The 22,282-nt window shown below is 43.5% G+C and overlaps 1 protein-coding gene across 4 annotated transcripts in view; it reads left to right on the top strand.

Moving 5' to 3' along the window:
* The window catches only part of SPECC1 (sperm antigen with calponin homology and coiled-coil domains 1), a 689,067-nt gene that overhangs the window by 383,054 nt on the left and 283,731 nt on the right, over window positions 1-22,282 (top strand). For all 4 annotated transcript variants that reach the window (XM_082247576.1, XM_082247577.1, XM_082247575.1 and 1 more), the window contains 2 exons: window positions 2,238-2,445; window positions 10,675-10,748. In XM_082247576.1, the coding sequence (XP_082103702.1) occupies window positions 2,238-2,445; window positions 10,675-10,748 (282 nt within the window). The remainder of the gene's footprint in view (window positions 1-2,237; window positions 2,446-10,674; window positions 10,749-22,282) is intronic.

The raw sequence follows: 22,282 nt of genomic DNA, 5'->3' as shown, positions 1-22,282 counted from the left end.
GTCATTTTTGTTGTTTTTTTTTTTTTTAATGAGTAATGGCGGCGATCTGCGATTTTTTTTTTTTTTTTTTTTTTTTTTTTTTTTTTTGTGGGACTGCGACATTGTGGTGGACAGATCGGACCCTTGACTGACTTTTTGACACTTTTGGGGGTACCAGTGACATTACTACAGAAATCAGTGCTATACATATGCACGGTTACTGTAAAAATGACACTGGCAGGGAAGGGGTTAACTTTATTGGAGAAGGAGGGGTTATGTGTGTCCCTAGGGGCGTGTTTCTAACTGTGCAGGGATGTGGCTTTTCATGTAACAGCAGAGATCTACGATCCTACATAGCAGGACCGTATGATCTCTGCTGTTACACAGGGGAGAATGACAGGCAGCTTTGTTTACACTAGCCGCCTGCCTTTCTCCCTCTGTAACTGCCGATCGCGAGTGCCCGGCAGATATCGAGTCCGCTGGTCACACGCGCGGGGATCCGAGTGAGCTCGCCCCCTATTGGCTCGCAGGCGAGTTACGTACCGGTACGTCACTTTGCCTGCACGGGGCTGACCGCCGCAGTATATATGCGGTCGGCAAGCGGTTAAAGTAGAGCTATAGGCAAAATCCTTTTTTTTTTTTTTTAATTTAAGATAGAGCAAGGGAAGGTTATAACCCATGTCAGATTTCTCTTTCACCATTTGTGTCCCATTGCTAAGATTTCCCTTCACTTTCTGTTGCATAACCAAACAGGAAGTGAGTGGAAATCCCTGCAAGTTAAATCCCCTGGGGACCCTCAGGTCACCAGAACTAGTGTCCCATTGGAAGAACTAGTAACTAGTATCCCATTGTATGATTTCTCCTCTACTACTTTTCTGGGGACAACCCAAAATATGGGATTTTCTTTTACTTTCACTTTCAATGTTAATAATAAACATGACAAACCGAGAGGGTGGATCTCCTTAATGGGGACACGAACAGCAATAAAAACTGACAGGGGTTCTAATCCCTCTCCACTCTATACAGAACTATAAAAAAAAAAAAAAAAAAGTTTTGCCTTTAGTTCTACTTTAAGTGGAATGATTGAAAGCTTGCTCCTTCCTCTGCATCAGTCAGTAGAAATATAATATAGTTTTGCCCATCCCAGATTTTTTCTTATCTGGTTTACTTCCTCCAATGCAGATAAAAGGTCCACTTCCAGCCTGTTAAGGATACAAATGCTACTGTCTACTCTTTAGGATACCATGCTATAATCCGGGTAAATTTTACTGGGGCATCTCAGCTTGGGTTGTCTTATCACTTGTCCTTTCTCTCTGCCAAACTCCAGAAGCAGTTACAGTGGGCTGCTGGGATCGGGGCTTCCCAGGCTACCTGAGTGGATTTGAAGTTCATTGTTCGTATTGTGCATGGAAGATGACTGTAATGTTAGCTTAAAAACTACAAACCCTTGCTTATAGGCATAGTTGCCAACATTTGAAAAAAATTTCCAGGGACACTTTGCAGCACAGCTATCAAATACTTACCACACCCACTTCCCTGAAGCTCCGCCCACTCTGCATAATTAATCTCCGCCTACTTATCAGATTATAGGGTCTACTTCATAAAGAGAGAATTACAGGAAATTGAAAAGGGAATTGAAAACTTGAGGCCAAAGTAGCAGAGTTGGAATAATTCTCCCATTCAGCTGCACTACTTCTGCCTAAAGTTTAAAATTCTCATCACAATTCCCTGCAATTCTAAAGTGTCAGCTTGTCGGAAGGTGCTCTGCCTCCCCCTGCTGGCGGATTTCGGAGAGTGCACCATGCTGACACCCTGGCTCCGGTGACACGTTAAATTTGCGACAGACGGGAAGAGTGAGCGGGCACCGAGAGAAAGATAAAACCTGCTGCCAGAACAGGGACAGTGTAAATTACCCGGGACAGGCTCCTATTTGCCGGGATTGTCCCGGGGAAAAACGGGACAGTTGGCAGGTATGTATAGGCTAGGGAGCAGGTTTACCTGAGGTAACCTAGGGGTACTAAATATTCAAACCATACTGCCCCATAACACTGTGAGGATCTCTAATAAAATCCTTTCTGTTCACCTACGTTGAAAGAGTTGGTCAACCAAACAGGAAAGGGGTGTAATAACGCTTATGTTTAAAACCATTGTGGGCTTTACATTGCTATGAGGGACTCTGTAACTGTTTATGGCAGCCATAAGTAGGATACTTGTCCATTTGTGGTGTATGAGTGATTGCATATATTTTGTTTCGACAGGTGGAAACAGAGTGCCATGACCTGAAGCAGCTGGGAGACCAGAGAGAGGAACAACTGAAATGTGCAAACCTGAAGCTTCAGGAGAAGAGTTCTGAGAAAGACACGGAAATCAAGGATATGAAGGACACCATTTTTGAGCTGGAGGATCAGGTGGAGCAGCATCGTGCTATAAAACTTCATAACAACCAGCTCATCAGTGATCTGGAAAGTAAGTACAACCTTAAGCAGCTGCTGTTGGGTACAAGTTCATGGGGTAGGCTTTAGACAGGACTTCTTTATGATAGTTAAAAATAGTCTTTCATCAGGCTGTTTCTGCTGATCGGTTCAGAGAGGAGAATTTGTGGGCTTGATCTAAATCAGGGGTGTCCAACCTGTGGCCTAAGATGGCTTTGAATGCATCCCAACACAAAATCATGAGTGCATAGGACAGGGATGGTGAACCTTGGCACCCCAGATATTTTGGAACTACATTTCCCATGATTCTCAACTACACTGCAGAATGCATGAGCATCATGGGAAATGTAGTTCCAAAACATCTGGAGTGCCAAGGTTCGCTATCACTGGCATAGGGCATGTCTGTTAAGGAGATCAATCCTCAGTGATGGAAGGAGGGGGGGGTTAGTTGGCCTCCGTGGTCATAGACTAACTTTATTGGCACACAAAGAATTTAAAACTTACAGGATAGACGAGTAAACAGGCATATGACAGCATCACTTTGGGTCCATTCCTGACCCTGTGGCTGCGTCTTCCTCGGTCGTCCAGCAAAAAGGGAGGGTGGTAGAATAGGCGAGCCCTGCCAGGGAAAGTACTTTCGTCCGAGGCCGCAGTGGAACGCATGCCTCACTTGTGGACCGCGCGGATCGTAGTGCCGTCGGGGGCGGCAACACGTTTCAGAGCATGCGCAATAGTGCTCCTTCGTCAGACCGATCAACACAAAATCATAAACGTATTAATAAATTTTGATTTTCTTTTTTGGAATTCTTTGTAAAAATGGGTTTACACTTTAGTGAACACATGCGGTCGAAGAAAATGTTGACCATGTCTCTTTAGGCTCCATGCACACGGGGCTTAAAAAAAAGGTCTGTTCCCTTGGCAGAAAAAAATGCTCATGTAGAACGTTTTTTGTAAATGGTTTTGATGAGTTTAGGAGAGTTTTGTGTTTTTTATTTGCCAGACAGCTCCAATCAGAAATGCGAACCAGAATGTTTGTTTTTTTTTTCCTGCCTCTAAACTTTGAGCTTAACCGGTTGCCGACCGCCGCACGACTATATACTGCGGCGGTCAGCCCCGGTCAGGCAGAGTGACGTATCGGTACGTCACTCGCCTGTCACTGACTTGCGAGCCCATCGCGGGCGGGCGCGCGCCCGCCGTGGCTCGTTCACAGACAAGTCAGTGCGTGTGACCGGCGGACTCGATGTCCGCCAGTCACACTGCGATCGCTCCTGTGAAGGGAGAAAGACAGAGCAGCTTGTGTAAACAAGCTGCCTGTCAGTTCTCCCTGTGTAAAAGTGAAGATCTGTCCGTTCTACTATGTAGAACGGTTGATCTTTGCTTTTACACCAATAGGAATGTCCCTACACAGTTAGAATCACGCCCCTAGGACACACTTAACCCCTCCCTGTCCAATAAAGTTAACCCCTTCCCTGCCAGTGTCATTTTTGCAGTAACAGTGCATATGTATAGCACTGATTACTGCAGTAATGTCACGGGTAACCCCAAAAGTGTCAAAAATGTCAGTCAAGGGTCCGATCTGTCCGCCGCAATGTCGCAGTACCGAAAAAAAAAATCGCAGATCGCCGCCATTACGCGTTAAAAAAAAAAACACCAAAAATGACAAAAATCTTTCCCTTGGTTAGTAAACGCGATAACTTTTGCACAAACCAATCAAAATACGCTTTTTGCAATTTTTTTTTTACCAAACATAGGTAGCATAAAACAAATTGGCCGAAAAATGTTAAAAAATTTTGATTTTTACTTTTTTTTTTGGGGGAATTTCATATAAAAAAATTTGAAAAATATTGTTATTTTTTCAAAATTTACGCTCTTTTTTTGTTTATAGCGCGTGATCAAAAAATCGCACAGGTGATCAAATACCACCAAAAGAAAGCTCTGTTTGTGGGAAAAAAAGGACGTCAAATTCGTTTAGGTACAGCGTCGCACGACCGCGAAATTGTCCGTTAAAGTCACGCAGTAAAAAATCGCAAAAAAACCCCTGGTCCTTTAGCAGCCAAATCCTCCGGGGCTTAAGTGGTTAAAATTTGCCTGTAATTGTCCTAATGTGCATGGACACCTAGAATAACCTTGAGCTGCTTTTACAGGCAAAACACAAAACTCCTCTATTAGCAGCGATTTTTAAGCCAGTGTGCATGGAGCCTTACTGGACTTTTACAAATTTTATCTTCCCAAAGAAAAGTATCCCACTCTTTACAATCATGCCTTATTCATGTCATCAGTGAGCAGCAAGGATGAAGCACACAGACAAAATGAAAACCAAAATATCTGATGGGCACCTTGAGAAATCATTGAGAATTGCTACTCCATTCATCAAACCAGATATTGATGAGTTAGTTTATCATAAACAGTGTCAAATATTGCACTAGTTTTATATTACTATCTCTCACTTTTATAATAAAAAAAATTACAAAAAAGTGTGGTTTTATTACTCAGGTACATTGCGGGTGACTTACTAAAGGCAAATATACTGTGCAGCTGCGCTAGATCTGAGGAAAAGCTCTTCTGGTTTCTATCATTCAATCATCCAAAAATGTTGTTTTTTTTTTATTTTCCTTGCATGTTCCCCTCCGATCTAGAGTAACTGCCCTTGCAGTGCACAAAGCCCTTTTTGCCTTTAGTAAATCAACCCCATTATCTATATCCGTGATCGTTCTCTTGTGATCTGCCGGGTAGTCGGTCCCTTCAGAGTGCATTCGTTGGTATCGTCACCGGCTGTATGCAGTGTGAATATCTCCTAAACCGTACAAGTTTAGGAGATATTCACTGTACCTACCTAGTTGTAAGCCTTATTATAGGCTTACCTGTAGGCATAGGCGTGCGCACAGGGTGTGCCAGGTGTGCCTGGGCACACCCTAATCACCCTATGTGGCGCAGATTCCCTCTCTTTAGACCCCTAATATTTCACCAAAGACCCCTAATGGGGTTCCTAAAAACATTATAAAAAAAAAAAAAAAAAAAAACTACTGACACCGTCCACTGCCCTACTGACACCAATCTCTGCCCTACTGACACCGTCCACTGCTCTGCTGACACTGTCAGCTTATACACATGCACACAGACAAATATGTTTGAGTTTTGGGGTGCACACCCTAATGCAATAGGCTGTGCACACCTATGCCTGTAGGTACAAGTACCAAAAAAGGGTTTACTTCCACAAGATTGTGTTGATGGGCAGATACTGCCTGCTGTTCTCGGTGACAGGTCTTCCTGACAACAAATGTAAAGTCTCACATAAATATTCAGTATTTACAAAACCTGCAAAATGCTGTTGGCGTGGATAGTTTATACTGATGCGGAAGTACTTTCTGGCATGATAGAGTGACTACTTTTCAGCTCATATCTTACTTTGATACTGCACAGACACTTTAGAGAAACCCCATAGCCCTGACCATCCTACTATCAAGTGAATGCAGATCAGTTGAGTTTTATTTTAGAGCTCCCCCAGGACCTCCAAAACGGCTCTATTGTGCAGTTTATACTCAGTTTAATACATTTGTCAGGACTACAGGAACACTTTGCGGCTGGGTTCACACTGCTGCGATGTTAGACATCGCATGTGATTCGCACCACATTGCGGTGCTGACCACATGTGATGCCTGTGCGATGCAAATTCAGCCATACAAATTGTATGGCTGCATTTGCATCGCATTCTAACCAAAATGGTGCTGGACCCTTTTTTAGGTCTGCACTAGAATCGGATCGCATGGGTTGAAACACCCATATGATCCAATTCCTGCACTATTTGCTAGTTCGCACTGCAATCTGCGAACCGATCTGCGGATGTCATTAACTTTGTATTGACACCCACAGCGGTTCGCATAGGGCAGTGTGAACTGCCTGCCAGAGACATGCGATGCAGGAACCTGCGCTGGATTTGCACTGGTTCTTGTATCACATATGTGTAAACCGAGCCTAAGGCCCCTTTCACACATGCGGACCATTTATTTAATCAGTTCAGTCATGTGAAAATGGATGAAGTATTCATAAATTTTTCATCAGTGCTCATTAGTTTTTCTTCAGTTTATTTTACATTCACTACCAATGCAAAAATGGATGAAAAACTGACCATTTGTCAGCTTACATCCGTTTTTGGTCCGATAAGTTTTTTTAATGGAAGAAAAATAGAGCTTTGATCAACAATTAATAAAAACAAAAGGATGGTGACGGAATGCGGATGTAAACTGATTTAAATGGATGATCATTCATTTACATCCGTTTTTCCATAGAGCTGCATTGATATCCATTTTATATACGTCAACGGATGGATGAAAAACTGAGAAACGGACAGCATGTGTGAAAGGGGCCTAAGGCAGTTCAGATTATTAGCCAGAACTGTGCGAGTTTAGTAGGTTGTATAGCTGAAACAAAACGATCCCTTTAAAAGCTTCAATTACAAGCCAGAACCTTCCACTGATGATAAGCGTCCAGGCAGGAAGTAGTTAGCCATAGCATTTTTTTTTCTTCTGATCTTCAAAGTAGAAAAATAATTATATTTCCTTCTATAACAGAAAAGGGCTGTCCAGTCCTGGGAACCAATCAGCTGTTGTACCTAAAGACAATAAACAATTTGTTTTATAATGAAACAGGAACCTGATTATCCCAGATTATTTAAAGCGGTAATAAACCCAAAGGCTAACATTTATAATATTGACGTTCAAGTTTTCTTAGATGTGATGGCTGCATTCATTTTCTTTTTTAGTCTTCTATTTTCATCTGGTGATCCAGCCAGTAAGTCTAAGTCTGCTGTCAAAAGATTAAGCACTCCAGTAGAATGCATCAGTTACAGAAATGAGACAAACCATTTAATAAGAGGGGTGCTTACAATGATCAACTTTAATAAATTTATGTAAAACCTTTATCTCAGAAGCAAAAGGCTTTTTCTGTAATTTCTTACATAGCATTAGCTGGAGTTTTGCTTCAATTTGTTAGATGTACTAGCAGATTGACATACAGACTGACAGTGCTGCTGTCCAAAGGCTGGGCCGCCGATAAGAGGGAACCATTGGTCCTCCTGTAGGGGGCCCAGACAGCAGGGAAATTAGATGTGGGCAGGATTGAAAGGGGGATCGGGGGGGAGAGGGATTACAGCTCTCTGTAGCAGCTGGAAGCCGGTTTCTCCCCCTCTCCCTCCCGCCAGCTTTCAGCTGCTGCAGAGAGATGCACAGAGCATCATTCGGGTAATTGCCTCCCCGCCACACCGATCCTCCTCCCTGTCCTACCCACATCTGATTCCACCTGCTGTGTGCCAGGCCCCTCTTTCCCGCCGAATGCTGCGGGTACACAGGGGTAGTTTTGGAATGGAGAGCAGGTGAGGGGACCAGCAAATATGTAATTTACCAGCCCCTTCCTTTAGTGAAGGAACACAGGAACACAGGGAGTGATCAATACCAATCACTCACTGTGTCCATGTATAACTGAAGCATAGTAAACTGTTTTTATTAGGCTTCAGCTTATGAATGAATAGGAGCCTCTGTCTCCTGTCCATTTATCTTTAGTGCAGCTGAGGCTGCAGAGAAAGGAATTGAAGAATCTGTGCCCCAAATTCCTTTCTCTGTCTCAAAGGTGAGATGTCAGGGGTCTGTTTGGACCCCTAATATTTTACAGAGCCCTTACCCCCAACAGTGTTCGAAAAAAATTGTAAAAAAAAAAAAATCATTTAAACGAAAAAAAAAAAAATTAATTTAAATTTAAAAAAATATATATTTTAAAAATTAAGAGCTTATTTTCTTGGGTTCTCCTGCCCATACAGTGTGAACGAGCGGTTTATTTGTGCGACTGGAGCCACCTGTTACTCTACAAGGATGCAGCAGTTGTATTAACAGAGCCACAGGTTCTAATATAAGTGTGCAGGTATGGGTGAGTGGCTCCAAATACACACTATCAGTGGGGGGAAGCCATAAACCTGCATCCACACCTGTCCAATTAGGACCTGCGGCTGACTTCATACAGCTGCTGCGCCCCCATAGTGTAACATAGGCTGCCTACGCACAGCTCCAGCCACATTAAAAAATAAAACAAAAAAAACAGACTTTCACTGTACACAGAATTTTATTTATTAACTCATTACATTTTTATCTTTTAGATTTAGCAGGAATTTTGTAAGTTATGTTTGTGTCCGCTAATACTAATAATGATTTTAGTGTATTTTTGGTGAAAATATTGTTTTGATATTTTTGGGGGGAAGCGGGCAATCTGTCAGGCTGTATCGGGCCCCATATTTGTAACCGCAGACCTGTCTAAAGGTACCCCCTGTGTTCCTTTATCTAGAATAGGGGCACACTAACACAGGAGGTGAAACTAAGGGGAAAAACAACCCTAAAAGAAAAACTAAATTTAAAACACATTTTATTTATTTCTCTATTGATTCATCCTTATCAAGGCATAGGTTTCTAATTCCGTTCCTTAGTATTAAATAGTAAATTAAATTTCATTGCCATTATGGTTAGTGACTAAATAGTATTTGCCTGACACAGTTGTGGACCACGGAAAGATGTGGACCAAGACCTGGCTGAGCCTAGACTTTTTTCTTTGCCGATAAACAGCTTGCAGCTTTTCCAGTTATATTCCATGGTGTTTTAGGTCATCTAGGAGGTATAATCCATCAAGTGTGTTCGAATCATTCTCCAATGTCTCCTTCTGGTTGGACATGCCTAGAACGGCTACTAAGGTAGCCTTTTAAGGTGCCCACGTAGGAGATGCTCAGACCACCTTAACCAGTCCTTCCTGAATTGGCAGAGCAGTGCTCTCATATGGACTACTGCGCTTCTCACAACATCCTAAACAGTATTGCATTTTGAGGATGGTGATTTTTATGATGCCTAATGCACAGACAAGTGATTTCTAGTGCTAATTAATCCATGCATTTCATTAGGTATGTCTTTGGTGATCCCATTGGAGGGGAGAATGGACTGTTTACAACTAGCAATATTTTATACATGAAGTCCAGGTGCTAATAAATAAGACCCCCTGTAGAGGGAATAACCATGAAGATACTGTATGTCGCAAGATAAAATTCCTTATGCTGCCAGTCCCAGGCATAGCATGTGGATGCAAAGGAAATGAACAACAAAATTGGACAGAGCACAGGAATGACAATGTGCTATAAAAGGAGGATCAGCTGGCAATGGTCAATAGGGAAATGATGTATTGGACATGTATTAAAAACATGGATTGCAGGCACATTACCACATATTGTCCTGATGGCAGTGAGGGATGACGGATGCCAAATGTCAAATTCCAGGGTAACCCAACACTGTACCTATCGAAGGTGGTATGGATGGCCAGGGGACAGGTGCCACCACGTAGAAGTAAGGTTGGGTTGCCGGACACCGCCAGCGTTTGTGAGAGCCGTCACACTGGGGCGCCGAGGGTAGCGTGGTATCACTTCCGGACACCATGCTACCCTCGGCGCCCCAGTGTAAGGGCTCACGCGCCTGCAGTGTCCGGCAAGGATCACCTTTCTGCTCCAAGGTGGGTCCCCGTCCCCTGGCCATCCATACCACCTCTAATAGGCACAGTGTTGGGTTACCCCGAAATTCGACATTTGGCATCCGTCATCCCTCAATGCCCTCTCCGCCATCCGGGGCCATATGTGGTAATGTACCTGCAATCCCTGTTTATAATGCATTTCCAATAATCGTTTTACCTATGGACCTAGTCTGTATGTGTAGGCCAAACGTGTACCCCTATACTGACACTGTCACACACAGACTCATTGTCGTTGCTGCTTGCGGCCAGTACACCCAAAAGTAATGTTTTAGTTATAGATGGAGTTCTGGGTATCCTCACTGCTCCCCTGCTCCATAACAGAAAATAAAACAGAAGTTCAACTAGAGAAATCTCTTATTGGCCATGTTGCTTGTACAAGTTGAGGACTTCAGTGCCCCGCTAGAGTCAATGAAAGTCCCTGAAGTCATTAGGGCTTCTCCATTGGCTTTGGGTTTGCAGGTCAATATAAATTCAGATAACTAAATCAATTGATGTATAGTGATATGACATTGATGCATTGTGATATGGGTTACATTTTCATATTATAGTTACTTCCTGTGATAGTACCGAAGCTGTGTACTGCGAATTCTTTCCAGCGTTTGCAAACCATTCGCTTGGGAATGCCTCCCCCCACTGGCCAAAGCTTCAAACTGCATTTAGTAATGGCCAATATAACTAGCACATGAAAATTGAAAATTGTTTTTTTATTGTTTAGATAAAGTTGACAAACTGGAAGAACAAAAACAAGATCTGGAGAGACAATTAAAGGGCCTTAACAAGCAGATGAAGGTAATTTTTAGCAAACTTTTTTTTTTTTTTTTTGTCTCTTTACTATTGCATTAACCAAAGGGTACCCATTGTGTTATGCACATAAAGCTGCATGACATCTGTAGTCAGAAATGTAATTTTTATATATGTATCATAAATGGGATTTAAACAATCAATATGGATTTATTTAATAGGGTACTGTAACCTGTATATATTTATAAGAGCTTCTGTTGCATCCTTGACTCTGTATCGTTCTTAAAAAAGTTAGGTGCAGTGTGGCCCCCAAAACAAGATGGTAGCTGCTGATAGGACTAAATGGGTATACAAAGCAACTAATCTTTCTAGGAAGATACAGAGCTCTGGACCAGATGGCATCCACCTACGGATCCTAAAATAATTGAGCTCTGTCATTTCAAAGCCATTGTTTCTAATTTTTAGGGACTCGATAAAGACTGGAATAGTACCACTGGATTGGCGTAGGGCCAATGTGGTGCCTATATTTAAAAAGAGATCAAAGTCTTTACCAAGTAACTATAGACCTGTTAGTTTAACTTCTATAGTCTGGAAGCTACTGGAGAGTTTAATAAAAGACCACATAGATGAGTTCTTGCTGGAAAAAAAATATTTTAGGCAACAGACAGCATGGATCCATGAAAGACGGACAGAAGTTGTCAAACAAACCTGCTTTCTTTTTATGAGAAGGTAAGTAAAACCTTGGACAGAGGGGTGGCTGTGGTCGTAGTATACTTGGATTTTGCAAAAGCGTTTGACACAGTTCCCCACACACAGCTAATGTGTAAGGTAAAGTATACTGGCTTGGAAAGATCAGTTTGTAAATGGATTGAAAACCGGATAAAAGATAGAAATCGGAGAGTGTTGGTTGATGATTCTTACTCTGAATGGTCTAAGGTTATCAGTGGTGTCCCCCCAAGGTTCAGTGTTGGGACCCTTACTTTTTAATATCTTTATAAATGATATTGGGTCTGGGATTAAAAGTACCATTTCAGTGTTTGCAGATGACACCAAGTTATGCAGTGGAATAAATTATTTGCAGGATGTCTCCAATTTACAACCCAACCTCAATGCACTGTTTCATTGGGCAATTATGTGGCAAATGAGGTTCACTATTGATAAATATAAAGTTATGCAATTGGGGGCTAAGAATATGCATGCATCATACATTCAAGCATAGTACAACTGGGGGAATCAATGGTGGAGAAGGACCTGGGTGTTCTGGTAGATCCATAAGCTTAATAATAGCATGCAATGCAAAGCTGCGGTTTCCAAAGCAAGCAAAGTCCTTTCCTGTATTAAGAGAGGCATGGACTCCAGAGAGAGAGATATCATGTTGCCCCTGTACAGATCATTAGTTAGACCTCATCTGGAATATGCAGTTCAGTTTTGGGCAACAGTTCTCAAAAAGAATATCCGGGAACTTGAGAAAGTGCAGAGAAGGGCAACCAAACTGATAAGAGGCATGAAGGAGCTCAGCTATGAGGAGATATTAGAAAAACTGAATTCTTTCTCTCTTGAGAAGAGGAGATTTAGGGGGATATATGATCAATGTGTATAAATACATAAGGGGTCCATATAGTGAACTTGGTGTTGAGTTATTCACTGTAAGGTCATCACAGAGGACAAGGGAGCACTCTTTACATCTAGAGGAAAAAGAGATTTTGTCTAAAAATACATTTCTTCCCAGTAAGAGCTGTGAAAATGTGGAAAGGACTCCCTTCAGAGGAGGTTCTGGCCAGCTCAGTAGATTGTTTTAAAAAAGGCCCGGATTCTTTCCTCGTTGTACATAATATAAATAGGGACTACTGTTTATAGGTAAAGTTGATCAAGGGAATATCCGATTGCCTCTCGGGGGATGAGGAAGGACTTTTTTCCCCTGCTGTAGCAAATTGGATCATGGTTTGCTGTGGATTTTTCGCCTTCCCTTGGTTAAACTGTGGGTATAGGATTGTGTATATGGGATTGTATGGCTGTATTTTCTTTTTTTGTTTTTTATTGGTTGCGCTAGATGGACTTGTCTTTTTTCAACCTGACTATGTACCGTATCTCACAAAAGTGAGTACACCCCTCAAATTTTTGTAAATATTTTATTATATCTTTTCATGTGACAACACTGAAGAAATTACACTTTGCTACAAGCAGTGAGGCAAGGAGTTCACCAGAGCTTCATAGGTTGCCACTGGTGTCCTTTTACACTTCTCCATGATGACATCACAGAGCTGATGGATGTTAGAGACCTTGCGCTCCTCCACCTTCCGTTTGAGGATGCCCCACAGATGCTCAGTAGAGTTTAGGTCTGGAGACATGCTTGGCCAGTCCATCACTTTTACCCTTAATCTTCTTTAGCAAGGCAGTGGTCGTCTTAGAGGAGTGTTTTGTGTTTATGTTGGAATATTGCTCTGCTGCGCAGTCTCCAAAGGAAGGGGATCATGCTCTGCTTCAATATGTCACAGTACATGTTGGCATTCATGGTTCCCTCAATTAATTGTAGCTTCCCAGTGCCGGCAGCACTCATGCAGCCCCAGACCATGACACTCCCACCACCATGCTTGACTGTAGGCAAGATACACTTGTCTTTGTACTCCTCACCTGGTTGCAGCCAAACACGCTTAACACCATGTGAACCAAATAGGTTTATTTTGGTCTAATCAGACGACAGGACATGGTTGCAGAATTCTATGTGCCTAGTTTGCTTGTCTACAGCAAACTGTTTGCGGGCTTTCTTGTGCATCATTTTTAGAAGAGACTTCCTTCTGGGACGACAGCCATGCAGACCAATTTTAATGCAGTTTGCGGTGTATGGTCTGAGCACTGACAGGCTGTCCCCCGACACCCCTTCAACCTCTGCAGCAATGCTGGCAGCACTCATATGTCTACTTTCCAAAGACAACCTCTGGATATGACGCTGAGCTTGTGCACTCAACTTGGTTTGGTTGACCATGGCAAGGCCTGTTCTGAGTGGATTTTAAAAAAGAATAGCGCGCAAATGCAAAAGAAATTACTACCAAATCTGAAGAGAGTCCATAAATAAAAATGGGGGTTTGGTCCCACCATATGGCCATATCGTGCTCAAGCCCACTACTGCGTCAAAGTACCCCATTATCAGTGGGTCCTACACTATCCATGAAAAAGAGATGAATCCAGCCCTTCTAACCCTTGGAGATAACACTCCTTGCTGGGGAAGATGTGCAAATGCACTACAGGGGACTCCTCCTATATCCACTTGATGGTGGACACTGATTGAGTACAGGTGTGTGTGGGGGGTGGGGAGGGCTGCTCAACCTCGATAGTCTGGTCAGACCAAATACATAATAAACAGGCAAAAAATTTGGGGGAGCATACCCATGTATTTCCAAAGCTGCTGCAGCTATGAACCAAAAGACATGTATATTAAAAAAGAATAGCGCGCAAATGCAAAAGAAATTACTACCAAATCTGAAGAGAGTCCATAAATAAAAATGGGGGTTTGGTCCCACCATATGGCCATATCGTGCTCAAGCCCACTACTGCGTCAAAGTACCCCATTATCAGTGGGTCCTACACTATCCATGAAAAAGAGATGAATCCAGCCCTTCTAACCCTTGGAGATAACACTCCTTGCTGGGGAAGATGTGCAAATGCACTACAGGGGACTCCTCCTATATCCACTTGATGGTGGACACTGATTGAGTACAGGTGTGTGTGGGGGGTGGGGAGGGCTGCTCAACCTCGATAGTCTGGTCAGACCAAATACATAATAAACAGGCAAAAAATTTGGGGGAGCATACCCATGTATTTCCAAAGCTGCTGCAGCTATGAACCAAAAGACATGTATATTAAAAAAGAATAGCGCGCAAATGCAAAAGAAATTACTACCAAATCTGAAGAGAGTCCATAAATAAAAATGGGGGTTTGGTCCCACCATATGGCCATATCGTGCTCAAGCCCACTACTGCGTCAAAGTACCCCATTATCAGTGGGTCCTACACTATCCATGAAAAAGAGATGAATCCAGCCCTTCTAACCCTTGGAGATAACACTCCTTGCTGGGGAAGATGTGCAAATGCACTACAGGGGACTCCTCCTATATCCACTTGATGGTGGACACTGATTGAGTACAGGTGTGTGTGGGGGGTGGGGAGGGCTGCTCAACCTCGATAGTCTGGTCAGACCAAATACATAATAAACAGGCAAAAAATTTGGGGGAGCATGTATTTAGATATACATGTTCAGGGTTTGCTCCCCCAATTTTTTGCTTGTTTATTATGTATTCAGTCTGACCAGACTTCTGTGGTTGAGCATCCCACCCCCCACACACACCTGTACTCTATCAGAGTCCACCATCAAGTAGATACAGGAGGAGTCCTTTGTAGTGCATTAGCACATCCATCCCAGCAAGGAGTGTTGTCTCCAAGGGTTAGAGAGGCTGGATTCACCCCTTTTCTATGGATAGTGTAGGACCCACTGATAATGGGGTACTTTGACGCAGTGGTGGGCTTGAGCATGATATGGCCATATGGTGGGACTAAACCCCCATTTTTATTTATGGATTGTCTCCATATTTAATAGTCATTTCTTTTGCATGGTTGCGCTATTCTTTTTTAATATACACGTTGCTTGGTCCATAGCTGCACCGGCTTTAGATATACATGTTCAGGGTTTGCTCCCCCAATTTTTTGCTTGTTTATTATGTATTCAGTCTGACCAGACTTCTGTGGTTGAGCATCCCACCCCCCACACACACCTGTACTCTATCAGAGTCCACCATCAAGTAGATACAGGAGGAGTCCTTTGTAGTGCATTAGCACATCCATCCCAGCAAGGAGTGTTGTCTCCAAGGGTTAGAGAGGCTGGATTCACCCCTTTTCTATGGATAGTGTAGGACCCACTGATAATGGGGTACTTTGACGCAGTGGTGGGCTTGAGCATGATATGGCCATATGGTGGGACTAAACCCCCATTTTTATTTATGGATTGTCTCCATATTTAATAGTCATTTCTTTTGCATGGTTGCGCTATTCTTTTTTAATATACACGTTGCTTGGTCCATAGCTGCACCGGCTTTAGATATACATGTTCAGGGTTTGCTCCCCCAATTTTTTGCTTGTTTATTATGTATTCAGTCTGACCAGACTTCTGTGGTTGAGCATCCCACCCCCCACACACACCTGTACTCTATCAGAGTCCACCATCAAGTAGATACAGGAGGAGTCCTTTGTAGTGCATTAGCACATCCATCCCAGCAAGGAGTGTTGTCTCCAAGGGTTAGAGAGGCTGGATTCACCCCTTTTCTATGGATAGTGTAGGACCCACTGATAATGGGGTACTTTGACGCAGTGGTGGGCTTGAGCATGATATGGCCATATGGTGGGACTAAACCCCCATTTTTATTTATGGATTGTCTCCATATTTAATAGTCATTTCTTTTGCATGGTTGCGCTATTCTTTTTTAATATACACGTTGCTTGGTCCATAGCTGCACCGGCTTTAGATATACATGTTCAGGGTTTGCTCCCCCAATTTTTTGCTTGTTTATTCTGTTCTGAGTGGAACCTGCCCTGTTAAACAACTGTAACGGTCGTGGCCACCATGCTGCAGCTCAGTTTTAGGGTCTTGGCAATCTTCTTATAGCCTAGGCCATCTTTATGTAGAGCAGCAATTCTTTTTTCAGATCCTCAGAGAGTTCTTTGCCATGAGGTGCCATGTTGAACCTCTAATGGCCAGTATGAGAGAGTGAGAGCGATTAACACCCCTGATCCCCATTCATACCTGAGACCTTGTAACACATGACACCAGGGAGGGAAAATGGCTAATTGGGCCCAATGTGGACATTTTCACTTAGGGGTGTACTCACTTTTGTTAACAGTGGTTTAGATATTAATGGCTGTGTGTTGAGTTATTTTGAGGGGACAGCAAATGTACCCTGTTATGCAAGCTGTACACTCACTACTTTACATTGTAGCAAAGTGTCATTTCTTCAGTGTTGCCACTTGAAAAGATATAATAAAATATTTACTAAAATGTTAGGGGTGTACTCAGTTTTGTGAGATACTGTAACTATGTAATGGTGCAGCATAGACACTTGGAGAAGAGGATCTGTAAGAACTCTGAATGCTTTGTAGAGAAATACCTTTTTAACCTTTGTTTAAACATTGCCAGTCTGCAAGAGACTTATACTATATTGATGTTTACTGCAGGGCATTAATCTTTGAAAGGGCGGTCTGTACAGAAGTAACTTAATTCTGTTTCAATAGCGTTCATTGAAAATTAGTACAAAAAATAGAAAGAAATGGGAAAACATAAGAAAATGGGGCCTGAAAAACAGCCCATCACAACTAATCAAATGGCAAATATTAGTGCGAATCCGCAATCTAAACGTTTGAGAATGCCAACACCGTAAAAACAATATTAGGCTTCAAGAGTAGTAAACTGGCTATCCTTAAGTCATCAGGAAAAATTAGCATCAGTGTTCTAAACATTTAGGATAAAACCCCAGCTAGTATGCAAATCACAAATTGTTCTTTTAAGGGGACCAGGTTAGACCGAGGCAAGCAAGAAATAGCTACCCCTAAAAGGGTCAAACCCCCCCCCCTTTCCCACCCCCAGCAGCATTAGGAATAACAAGCGGTTTGCATTAGAAATCATCCTCAGAAAATAGACCACAAACAAAAGAAAAGAAAGAATGGGTGAGGGGTAAGTCAGAAGTAGGGGTGGGGGTAAGTCAGAAGAAGGGAGAAGGAAAGAGAAGAGAGAGAAAAGGGAGGGGGCAAAAGGAAAGGGTGATTAAGATCCTTCCTGACCACTCTCCTGGACACCAGAAGTACAGTGCCTTGAAAAAAGTATTCACACCCCTGGAAATTTTCCACATTTTGTTATTATGTCAACCAAAAACGTAAATTTATTTTATTGGGATTTTATGTGATGGACCAACACAAAGTGGCACATAATTGTGAAGTAGAAGGAAAATTATAAATTGTTTTCAAAATCTTTTACAAATACATATCTGAAAAGTGTGGTGTGCATTTGTATTCAGCCCCTCCTGAGTCAATACTTAGTAGAACCACCTTTCACTGCAATTTTAGCTGCAAGTCTTTTTGGGGATGTCCTATTCAGCTTTGCACATCAGAGAGTGACATTTTTGCTCATTCTTCTTTACGAAATAGCTCAAGCTCTGTCAGATTGGTTGTGAGAGCGTCTGTGAACAGAAATTTTCAAGTCTTGCCACAGATTCTCAATTGGACTTAGATCTGGAGTTTGACTGGGCCATTCTTACACATGATATGCTTTGATCTAAACAATTCCACTGTAGCTCTGGCTGTATGTTTAGGGTTGTCTTCCTGCTGGAAGAAGAACCTCCGCCCCAGTCTCAAGTCTTTTGCAGAATCAAACAGGTTTTCTTCTAAGACCACCCTGTAGTTGGCTCCATCCATCTTCCCATCAACTCTGACTAGCTTCCCTGTCCCTGCTGAAGTAAAGCATCCCCACAATGTGACGCTGCCACCATCATGTTTCACGGTGGGGATGGTGTGTTCAGGGTGATGTGCAGTGTTAGTTTTCTGCCACACATAGCGTTTTAGGCTGAAAAAGTTCAATTTTGGTCTCATCTGCCTAGAGAATTTTCCTTTACATTTGTGCGGTTTCCCCCACATGCCTTCTCGCAAACTAAAAACAGGCCTTCTTTTGGCTTTCTTCTTGCCACTCTTCCATAAAGGCCAGATTTGTGGAGTGCACGACTAATAGTTGTCTTGTGGACAGATTCTCCCACCTAAGCTGTGGATCACTGCAGCTCCTCCAGAGTTACCATGGGCCTCTTGGCTGCTTCTCTGATTAATGCTCTCCTTGCCCGTTCTGTCAGTTTATGTGGACGGCCATGTCTTGGTAGGTGTGCAGTTGTGCCATACTCTTTCTAGTTTTGGATGATGAACAAAGCTCTGAGGTTAGTGTAGTTATGATCTTTATTGTTCATTGGCGGTGATCACCCATTTTCTAGCTCCTGGGTGGGCTATTAACAAGCTTGGTTTTGTATTTTCTTGTTTATTTCTAAAACCCAATAAACATTAAAACAGAACAGTGCTCTGTGAGATGTTCAAAGCTTGGGATATTTATTTATAACCTAACCCTGCTTTAAAATTCTCTACAACTTAATCCCTGACCTGTCTGCTGTGTTCCTTGGCCTTCATGATGCTGTTTGTTAAATACGGTTCTCTAACAAACCTCTGAGGGCTTCACAGAACAGCTATTTACACTGAGATGAAATTACACACAGGTGGACTCTATTTTTTCTAATTAGCGACTTCTTAGGGCAATTGGTTGCACTAGATTTTAGTTAGGGATATCAGAATAAATGGAGCTGAATACAAATACATGCCCCATTTTTCAGATCTTTATTTGTAAAAAATTGTAAAACTATTTATCATTTTCAAGGCACTGTAACCTAATTCACTCAATCCCCATACTAGTATATACATTGAGCCCTAAATACTATGATTGGCAGCTGTGGCGGAATGCAAATTGTCACATATTGTGCATTGCATTTCAAATAAACTTTGCGGCTGTCAGCTTGTAGTGTGAACTACCACGGCGCTGTGGAGCACTATGGTAGTTCGTTCATGCTTTCTGTCCGATTGTATCTGCTTACCTGTACTATGTATCGGTACACGGATACACTCACAGGTCTGCAGGAGACCTGCATGGCACTAGAGATCCACTGATCGCTGGTGCAATGCTTTTATAGGCTCCAGAAACAAAAAATAAATGCACATTTCTCTAGCGCTCATTGACAGACGTAGTCCTCGGTGATACACCACCTTCGGGTTATGTTGCCTCCACAGGAGCAGGACTAGACAGGAAATTAAAAAGCTCTGGCCACACCCTAGGGGCAGTCCCAGAGGGTATATCCTCTCTCTCTCTGCCTCAGCAAATCAGTTATTTTCTGTCTAGTTAGGAGTAAGGACCTAGATACCTTGCTGGGATCTTAGGTCCTGGCAAGAATTTTTTCTTAAGGATTTTTTAGACAGCTTTTTTTCTCCAGTGTTCCTGTGAGATCTTCAAGCAAGAAAGCTGAACTGGGCGACGGGCTGGATGTTGAGATCCGGTGGTCACCCCAGTTCAGCCTACGAGCGCGTGCAGGCCATAGCTCCGCGCTGGGTCGGCCGCGACAAAGTCCCATTAAAGGACTGTCCACGCGAGTTAAACGTCTCGCTGAAACGCCAAAGACCATGAGTCACGGCGTCCGTATCGGTCGACAGCCCTCCCGCCCCGGTGGAGAGGGGTACTGTCAGGAGTTGGTGCCCGCCTGGTTCCGGTATGGTGAGTAGTATGTTCCCCCTTTTCCCCTGACGGGTCTTGTGGTGAACGCGGGCCCCTCTCTGTATGGTAAGATAGAGTCCCTCTCTATCCTATAAATGACACAGATCCTCCTACTTTGAGTGTGATTTTATGTGCAAAAAGCCAGGAGGCTTGGTTTGGGAGCTAACAATCTAATTGTATACATGTTAAAAAGATGTAATCTGTGGCATTCTGGGAATCTTACGGTGTTAAGAATAAGCTACCTACCAGTCAGAAGCCACGGACATGTAGACTGCCTTCCTAATCAGATCTCCAGCTATTAGCAGGCCTCCCGAATGGCCATGCGGTCCGCCAGGGCCGGTACCGCCAACCACGCCATATCCCCATGCAGAGAGAGTGTTGTGTGCCCTGCAGCACACCGCTATTCAGTACAGGCCGCCACCATTTTTTTTGCTGGATCGCACGAGCCGCCATTTTGGCGTAGCCTCGTGTCTCCAGCATGGGGGCGGCCATGTTTGAGGTGATCCAAACACCTCGTGGAGCTTGGGGGAGGCGCCGGAAGGCGTGCAGAGGGGCGGAGCCGCCTCCTTTCTTCCTGGGCAGCCAGCCAAAAGACTTCCTGTTTGTCAAGACAGCGCTGTAACCTGTTGCAGTTAAACTCTGAGCATCAAGTGGTGAGCCTGGGGGTCTATCTCTCTCTCTCTCTCGATCGATAGGGATCCCTAGCAGGTAACACTAAGGGGCTTTTGTGGCGCTGGGGGTCTGAAAAAAGAAAAAAAAAAAAAAAAAGTTTTTTATTTTTGAATTATATTATCTAGGAAGTGACTGGAATTACCATGGACCCTGCCACACATATTCCCCCACCTGTTTCCCTCGAGGGGGCCACGGGACCCGCCGGTGCACAGAGTATAGAGTCATTTACAGCAATTTTGGAGTCTATGGTGGCTCGGGTGGAGGCGGCCTGTCAGGGACGGGGGTCAAGGAAGCGACCCCCGCCTACCCCTATACTATCTGACACCTCTGACTCTGATTCAGAGATGGTCACTGCAGTTGCAGGTTCCTCTGCAAGGGCTGTTATCCCAGGTAAAGCCCCCTCAGACAGTGAGGAGGACGCTTCTTCTCCTGCTATAATTCAGGAAGAAGCATTGGTGGACGCACTAGTTGTGGCAGTGCAGGAAACCTTAAAACTTGAGGCTTTACCGGCAGAGGCAACTGAAACAGAGATTCCCTTTGGTACTAATAAGCCCATCAAAACGGTGAAGGTTTTTCCTGTACCTAAATGTTTCGGTAATCAGATTAAAGGAGAATGGGAGCATTCTAAACGTACCTTTACTATTTCCAAGCGTATTGCTAGACGCTATCCGTTTGAGGAATCCATCATTAAGAAATGGACGGTACCACCAGTGGTGGATCCACCTATTTCCAGGCTGAATAAAGCCACGGTTATTCCAGTGGAGGACACTTCGTCCTTTAAGGATCCGGTGGATCGAAAGATGGAAGCAGAGTCCCGCACCATCTTCTCTCTGATAGGGTCAGCATTTAGACCAGTAATTGTTATTGGTCTAGTTTCCCAGACACTTACGGAATGGGCGAAAATGGTACGCCAAGATCTTAGGGGAAAAGATATTCCCCAGGAGACATCTGATTTGATGGAACAGATTATACAAGGGCTACAGTTTATCTGTGACGCAGCCTTGGACACTACTCCCTTATTAGGGCATGCATCTAAGTCAGCGGTGATCCTCAGACGTGTGCTGTGGTTAAAATGCTGGTCAGCTGACCTAGGTTCCAAAAAGACCTTGACTAATCTCCCTTTTCAGGGGAATCGTCTATTTGGGGCCAACCTAGATGAAATCATTAAGGATGCCACTGGGGGCAAGAGCACTTTTTTGCCACAGGCTGCTAAAGCTAAGGGACCTCGCAACAAGCGAGGACCTTTCTTTACCGCCCATAAAGGGCGCCCGGCTGGTACTAGCGGGAAAGGCAAGACTCCTCCAGGAGGGTTCAAGAAGGGCTGGTCGGACAAGCAAAGGACCAACCCAGCCAAACCCGAAGCAAAGGAGTACACAGCCTAAAGGTGCGCCCCCACCCGGTTTCAGGGTGGGGGGACGTTTTCACCGGTATTCAGGACATTAGATCGAGCATCAACCACTACTACCGGTGCGATTCTTCCCTTCCAACATTTAAGTACTACAGGAAGCGGTAGTTACCGTTCCCTGAATAGATCTTTTCCTTTACCTTTTCCTAAGATTAGTCCCGATACCTCACAGGAA

This window comes from Pelophylax lessonae (assembly GCF_965119305.1).
Source record: "Pelophylax lessonae genome assembly, chromosome: 2".
In the NCBI taxonomy this organism is placed as follows: Eukaryota; Metazoa; Chordata; class Amphibia; order Anura; family Ranidae; genus Pelophylax; species Pelophylax lessonae.
This window is presented reverse-complemented; position numbering and strand designations above follow the sequence as displayed.